The sequence below is a fragment of the Bison bison genome, unplaced genomic scaffold (assembly GCF_000754665.1).
Source record: "Bison bison bison isolate TAMUID 2011002044 unplaced genomic scaffold, Bison_UMD1.0 scf7180017845335, whole genome shotgun sequence".
Taxonomy (NCBI): domain Eukaryota; kingdom Metazoa; phylum Chordata; class Mammalia; order Artiodactyla; family Bovidae; genus Bison; species Bison bison.
In genome coordinates this window covers 9,861-17,960 of record NW_011475908.1, presented here as the reverse complement: position 1 = coordinate 17,960, position 8,100 = coordinate 9,861, and the positions used below count along the sequence as shown (strand labels likewise).

The following is an 8,100-nucleotide window of genomic DNA, read 5'->3' as shown; positions in this document are numbered from 1 at the left end:
AAAAAAAAAAAAGGACAGATTCACATGAGACAGTGATACAAAAAAACAAAAACAAAAACGAACACACCCTGTATTCAGTGCTGGACTCTATTTCTTCTGCTCTTGGAACCCAGAACCTTTTCTTCAACTGAAGATTTATAGGAACCAGAATGGTTTAGGGTAACAGTTCTTGGGCTGAGCATCAGGAGTCCTGTGATTTTACTGTGCTCTGGCATGCCCTGGCTGTGTGAGACAGAAAAATTTCTTTTTCTCTCTAGACCTCTGTGTCTTCTTCTTTATATCAATTTTTGTGGACATTGTAGAGTATCCTTTATGGCTCTGTTGTTCTGATGGGATTGGAGAGCTGTATAGAGAGTCTTATAAAGACCATAATTTTTTATCTATGTGATGGATAATAACAAGTTAGAAATGCTTGTCTATTCATGGCTCATCAAAAGTTTACCATTAACTGATTTTTCTTACTCTTTAATCTCCTTGATGATCTTACACATTGTGTCTCAGAATTCATAAGATGAAAGCAAAGTTAGACCATGTGTGCTGGCTCAGCGGTTATCTGAGTTGTAGAATTGGTGGTGACCACTTTGCTCCTGTTTTTCTGAACCTTTCTTGTGCCCTGAGTCCTGCTTTCCTTCCTCAACTTGCAACAGTGTTAGTGAATCATGCAAATATTAACCCCAAGGAAACTGCCTCTGGAAAGTGATAATCTGGAGAACTACAGTGAATCACCCAGAGTTACACAATCAGTTAGAGGCAGTGCCAGGACAAGAACCTCAAGTCCAGGGGCATTTCCACCTGCTCTGCTCACCCAGCTAAGATGCTACAATCTGATAACCTCCCCTCAGTCTCTCCCTCTTCTCACCCTATCCCTTTCCCAGTTAACCCTTACTTGGGGCAAGGTTAAGCCATTTCAGGACAGTCAGCTAGCTCACCCCTTTGTTGTTGTGTTAGTCGCTCAGTCGTGTCTGACTCTTTGCAACCCCGTGGACGTGTAGCCCACCAGGCTCTTCTGTTTATGGGATTCTTTAGGCAAGAATACTGGAGTAGGTAGCCATTTTCTTCTTCAGGGCATTTTTTTCTGACCTAGAGATTGAACCCGGGTCTCCCCCCTAATTGGGTTCAGAACTCACCAGAAGACAGGCAGATGAGAGACACCCACAGAACAACATATTCTTCTATCTACTAAAAGGCATTCATGCTTGCCTCTTTTATATCTCATTCTAAGCCCCGAGAGAAAGAGCGGTGATGCTGACTTTTTGTCTGAAAACTCATCAGGAAGGTTTTATTCTCTTGAGGTCTTTAATGACTACTGAGAATAAAGCATATACTCTTTTAGCTGAAAAATAACTCAACAATCTGCCAGACTGATTCTTACCCAATCCAAGACACTATCCACTGAAGGCTGGATAGGCATGTAAGACAGGAGCTCAATACCCTCTAAAAAATTCCAGAATTATGTGATATGCTGACCAAGCCCAAGAAAGAAGGTATAATCAAAAATGATTAAGATCACTTTTCTTTTCCTCTTAAATATATTGAAAACGCTAGCTCTTCCTTTACTCCTAGATGAAAAACAAGTTCCTTAATATTTCTGGTCACATTCAGATTATAAAATTTCCTCCAGTGAGTATCTGGACAACCCAAACTCATGTATAGCTTCCCTATAGCTCAGATGGTAAAGAATCTGCCTGCAATGTGGGAGACTGGGTTCAATGCCTGGGTGGGGAAGAGCCCCTGAAGAAGAGAATGGTTACCCATCTAGTATTCTTGCCTGGAAAAGTTCATGGACAGAGGAGCTTAGTGGGCTACAGTCCATGGGGTCACAAAGAGTCAGACATCACTAAGCAATAACAGACTCATGTAATAGTCGAATCTTCCAGTGTTCAGAATTACAGTCTTTTATTTTCTGCTATCCTTCCCTTGCTAACAATGGTACCTGACTTCTCACCCAGAAAGGAGCCAGAAGGGAAATGGCAAGATTCATGATTCATTATGATTCAGTTACCTGATATCATGTTTCCTAGGTTTGTTAAATACTTAAAACAATACTTAAAGCTGATTCTTTCATTGGGTGCTTTCATTAATTATTTGAAGAAATTTCTTTCCATCTTTGACCTCTCCACTTGATTTTGATCTTGAAGAGACAGCAGTGAGTAGCCTTGAATCTTAGTTCCCTGCCTAGAAATTGGATTTAGGTGGCCTGGATGAAAACCAGGAATCCTAGCTGCTAGTCCACCAGCAGCTGGAGACTAGAAACAGTTTCCCTGGCTCTTGCCTCTTGTGAGAAATGAATTTCTCAAGGAAGCAAAAACTGCAAAAATAAGTACAAAGTTTATTATCAGAGATACAGCATAACATGTGGGAGAGCACACAGAGACATAGTTTGCTTATTTAAGACAAAATCAAGCCAAAAATACACAACCAGAGAGAAAGGATGTGAGTGTCCTTCATAATGAGGAAGATCGCAGTAAGAGGTGATTTAAATCACTTACATAGGGTAGTTCTCCCCGGTCTTTGTTTAAAAATGAAACTGTTAATTGCTCAGTCATGTCCAACTCCCTGAGACCCCATGAACTATAGTCCACCAGGCTCCTCTGTCCATGGAATTCTCCAGGCATGAAGAATTTTCAAGAATACTGGAATGAGTGGCCATTCCGTTCTCCAAGGGATCTTCCTGACCCAGGGATTGAACCTGGGTCTCCTGCACTGCAGGCAGATTTTTTACCACTTGAGCCACCAGGGAGTCCAGTTTTAGTTATCTTTGCCCAATTATCTTGTTTTCTTTTTCACACCTGTCCTGCCCTAAGACCCTCCCCAATATGCTTGTGCAACTTTTTCCTAAGATGGATTCTACCACACAGACCTGTGGGAGTCTTGGCATCACGTGCCATGGGGCAGCAACCCCTCCTTTCTGTACCCTTTTTGCTGTCAGGGAAGTTTCCTTGATCTTAGGAAACTTCTGCATGTTATCTCTTTACTCCAGCAAAGCTCAGCTTTTGCCACTAGCTTTGTCCTTGGAATCTCTGAGGGAAAACAAAGCTTCAGTTGTACTCCAATTGACAAACACTAGTTGTCCAGCCCAGGAGTCCATCTATTTCCTACATCAATTTTAACTAATATATTTTTATGTGATTGCTTTTGACTCTGTCTACATCCCAGATCCCCTTTACATTCTTCTGGTCAGGATCTACAGCCACATCACACCAGCTCTCTCTAACATGTAGCCATCCAGGAAATGGGCAGCCTTTCTGTGTGAAACAAATGTCCTACCTCAAAACAGCAATAGTCTCCTACTCAATCCTGCTATCAGAACAGCAAGGTAACTTTCATTGCTCTATTTAAATTTCCAGGGGTAATAAGGAACTGATCTTCTGTGTCTCTTTCTCCCCACAACTTAGGAGACCTATGATTTCTGAGTAGAAACCTTGTGGAAACTCTCCTTTCATTCAGGGACAGTGGGATGCACCTCTGTATTCCTTTCTCTTGTATGAGGGGTGGGGGATGGGATAGCTCTTTCCAGGGGTCTCTTCAGAAACCTTTATTTAAATCCTCTAATTTAACTCTTTTAAATCTTTGATTAGAACAGAGTTTCTTAACCTCAGCAGTGCTAACAGCTGAATACAAATGTGCTGATCTGAGTTCTGAATAAGTAAGGCATCACTGAACAAAATAGTGATAGCAATTTCTTTCAGCGTTTGGAAGCACTCACTTTCCAGCTCCTGCTTGGTTAGGGACCTATGGGGCACGTGCAGGTGTGTACACACAGCCTGTTTACAGTGACCATAGATTATAGAGACATTTGTTGAGGAGGTTGAAAATGATAAGCCCTTATATTCTTAATAGAGAAAAAAATAATCCATTATATATGAGTATGTATGTAAATGTGTATATGTATTGCTTTAATTTTGCTGTTGTTTAGTCACTCAGTCGTGTCTGACTCTTATGACCCCATGGACTATAGGCCACCAGGCTTCTCTGTCCATGGGATTTACCAGGCAAGAATACTGGAATGGGTTGCCATTTCATTCACCAATGTATATGTATTATTTCTGACTAATAAATGTTGACCAATTTCCTAATTAACAGACTCATGGGGAGAAAGAAGTGTTTTTTCTGAGATAAGTTGTATTTGTTTAAGCTATGAATATAAGTTTTTAAGTAAGCTATTGATATCTAAGTAAATTATAAACTATAAACTCGTTTTGATATTTATTGGAAATTAAAAGACACTTATTCCTTGGAAGAAAAGCTATGACAAACCTAGATAGCCTATTAAAAAGAGAGACTTCACTTTGCCGACAAAGATCCATGTAGTCAGAGCTATGTTTTTTCCACTGGTCAAGTACAGATGGGAGAGTTGGACTATAAAGAAGGCTGTGTGCTGAAGAATTGATACTTTTGAACTGTAATGCTGGAGAATACTCTTGAGAGTGCCTTGGACAGCAAGGAGATCAAAGCAGTCAATCCTAAAGGAAATCAACCATGAATATCCATTGGAAGGACTGATGCTGAAGCTGAAGCTCCAATAGTCTGGCCACCTGATGTGAAGAACCAACTCATTGGAAATCCCTGATGCTGTGAGAGACAGAGGGCAGGAGGAGAAGGGGATGACAGAGGATAAGATGGTTGGATGGCATAACCTACTGAAAGGACACAAGTTTGAGCAAACTCTAGCAGACTGTGAAAGACAGGGAGGCCTGGCATGCTGCAGTCCATGGGGTCACAAAGAGCAGGACATGACTCAGCAACTGAACAATGAACAACAAGTCTTTTTCTAGAGCCCACATTTAAGCAATGTCATATGATATTTATCTTTCCCAGTCTGGCATACCTCAAGAAGTTGTAATGTTAACAGTGATGTCAGTTAGAGAAGCAGTATTTGCAGTGGTTGGGTACAAACACTGGAGACAGACTAGTATTGAATCTCACTTGGATCATTATGTGAGTTACTTTGAACAATTTATTTCATTCTCTATACTTCATAAGATTGTTAGAAAGATTAAATGAATTAATGCAAAATAATTTAGAACTGAATCTGGCACTTTTAGGAAACAGATACTACAATTAGTATTATATTAGTAATATTTATTATTATAGAAAATGATTCCTAGCTTAATCTTCCTCTGCAAAGTTTTGTCTAATCACTCAATTGACTCCAATAGTTATCTTTCTATGAACGAAATTGATTTTTGTTAGATGTATTGTTACACATTTGTTCTGTCCTATACGTTTTGAATCTCCATTCCTGATCTTTTACTTCCCCCACCCCCCAGTAAATCTACCTTTGTGATGATAATTTTGATGTTTAGGATAACAACATCAACAATGATGATAATAACAACACTGTGGGTGATAGTCTAGGACTACAATGATCATTATAGTTTAAAGCCAAACGTGGAAGTCACATTTTGATGTGGTGAAACATGTGAACAATGGCTCTACGGATCTCCTTTGTCTTGGCGCTATAAATGAGAGGGTTGAGCACAGGAGGCACGAAGAGGTAGATGTTGGACAAAAGGACATGTATGTAGCGTGGAATATTTTTCCCAAAGCGGTGCACCATGGAGACCCCAATCATTGGTACATAAAATGCAAGTACAGCCAAGATATGTGACACACATGTGCTGAGAGCTTTGAGGCGTTCCTCACGGGAGGCAATGGCCATGACTGAGTGCAGAATGAGCACATAGGAGAGGAAGATAAATAACAAGTCCATGCCAAACGTGGAAATAAGAACAAAGAGTCCATAGATGATATTGATTGTGATGTCAGCACAAGCCAGCTTCATCATGTCTGGGTGGAGGCAGTAGGAGTGGGAAAGGACATTGGACCTGCAGATAGGCAGCCTCTGGATGAGGAAGGGAAGAGGAAAAAGGGTGATGAAGCTCCGAGCAGTCACTGCTAAACCCATTCCAGCGATGACTTCGTTAGTGAGCACAGTGGCATAGCGCAAAGGATCACAAATGGCCACATAGCGGTCAAAGCTCATGGCCAGCAGAATGCCTGACTCCATCATGGAGAAGGAATGAATGAGGAACATCTGGATTAGGCAGGCATCAAAATCAATGGTGCGGGCATTGAGGCAGAAGGTTCTGAGAACGGTAGGCAGTGTGGCCATGGACATGGCCATGTCACTGAAAGACAGCATGGACAGGAAGTAGTACATGGGCTGATGCAGGCTGGGCTCTGCTCTCACAGCTTGCAGGATCACTGTGTTGCCCCCAAGAGCCACAGCATACATCACACAGAGGGGTCCTGCTAGCCAGAATTGAGAGCTCTGCAGGCCAGGGATACCAGTCAGAAGGAAAAAGGCAGGGTGAGTGACATTGAACAACCCCATGGCAGGAGGAAACCAAAGAGCTTTTCAGGGTCAGACCTTCTGATTTAGTGATTTCTGAGAGCTGCACTTACTGGAAGAGGAGGAACCAGAGAGTAAAAGACAGAGCAGATGGTGTCTACACAGTTTAAACTGAGGCGTTCATGAAATCACTTGCGTTGGAAAAATACAGGCAAACTTCTTTTCTTCATAGTTCATGATCATCAAGTCATAGGCTGGGCTACTGTTTCTCTCTGTTTTATGGAATAAGGAAGATATTGACAAATGTTTAAATATATCAAGTCATAGGCTGGGCTACATATTCCCTCTGTTTTATGAAAGAAGGACAATATTGGCAAATACTTAGATGTGTCAATTAGTTACAAAGAAAATGTTCACACTGTGGTATCTACAATTTTAATCACATCTTTGAATGGAAATAGGTTAATTAAACTTCATAGAGAACTATTACAAAAGGATATTGGGAGTTTGACTCATTAGTAACTTTACAAGTATTTAAATTTTTCCTTCACAGTGTTGATTCTTACATGTCACTAATTAATGATAGCGTACCCCAGAGCTAGTCTGAACTATGATATATGTTTGGTTAGGGAGGAGAAGGGCCAGTGGGACTTCGATGAAATTGACTGCCAGTGGATATCAGCTTTTTACTAGCAGAGCTGCTGCAAAAAAGCAACAAAGAAACCTTGTATTTGTGCAAAGGTGTGAAGTTGTTCCTGTCTGGGGAAAATTTATGAATTCTCCTCTAAATCTGGTATAGGTATACTAACATTCAGGTTGTCTAAAGACCATAGTTTTTTTATTTTTTTTTAATTTTATTTTATTTTAAAACTTTACATAATTGTATTAGTTTTGCCAAATATCAAAATGAATCCGCCACAGGTATACATGTGTCAAACATGGATGACTATGACATAGATTTAAAACTATGATCCTTTATAGCTGATGTAAGGATCATAGTTTTAAATCTATGTCATAGTCATCCATGTTTAGATACGCTCATTTATTTATGGCTATAGTTTATGACTAACTGATTTATTTTTCTCTGGGGACTTTTGTATACTTTTTTATATATCCTGAGAACTTTTATATATCTTTTTCTCAGAATTAATAAAATGAGAACAAAATTAGATCATGTGTACTGGCTCAGCTGTTAGTCTGAGTCGTGGAATTGGTGGTGATCACTTCGCTCCTATTTTTCTGAAACTTTCTTGTGCCCAAGTCCTGCTTACCTTCCTCAACTTGCAGCAATGTTAGTGAATCATAGAAACATTGATCTCAAGGAATCTGACTCTGGAAAGAGACAGTCTAGAGAAGTACGGTGAATCACTCGGAGTTACATAAGCAGTTAGTGGCTGTTCCAGGATTAGAACCCCAAGTCAAAGGAGAGTCCCCCTTATTCTGTTCACTCAGCTAAGATACTGCCTCCACGCAGTGTCTCTCTCTTCTTCACCCTCCCCTTTTCCCAGTGTAACCCTTTCTTGGGGCAGGGTTAAACCCTTTCAGTTCACCCCTACTGGGTTTCAGAACTCACCAGAGAACAGAATGACAAGAGACATCCATGGAACAACACATTCTTCTTTCCATCTGCTCAAGTGCGTTCGTGCCTGCCTGTTTTATATCTCACTCTAAGCCCCAGGAGGAGAGCAGTGGTGCTGACTTTGTGCCTGAAAACTCGTTAGGAAGATTTTATTCTCTTGAGGACTTTCATGACTGCTGACCATAAGCACTTTTAGCTGAAAAAGAACTCTGCAATCTGCCACACC

At 40.6% G+C, this 8,100-nt stretch overlaps 1 protein-coding gene across 1 annotated transcript; it reads right to left on the bottom strand.

Annotated features, from left to right (window-relative positions):
- Positions 1-5,398: 5,398 nt before the first annotated feature.
- On the bottom strand, positions 5,399-6,337 carry LOC104984141 (olfactory receptor 51I2). Its single transcript, XM_010833771.1, has one exon. The coding sequence runs from the start codon at positions 6,335-6,337 to the stop codon at positions 5,399-5,401; it is 939 nt and encodes a 312-aa protein (XP_010832073.1).
- Positions 6,338-8,100: the final 1,763 nt, after the last annotated feature.

Excerpts from the sequence above, each read along its gene's own strand:
- LOC104984141 (XM_010833771.1), bottom strand. The coding sequence starts at position 6,337 with ATGGGGTTGTTCAATGTCACTCACCCTGCCTTTTTCCTTCTGACTGGT.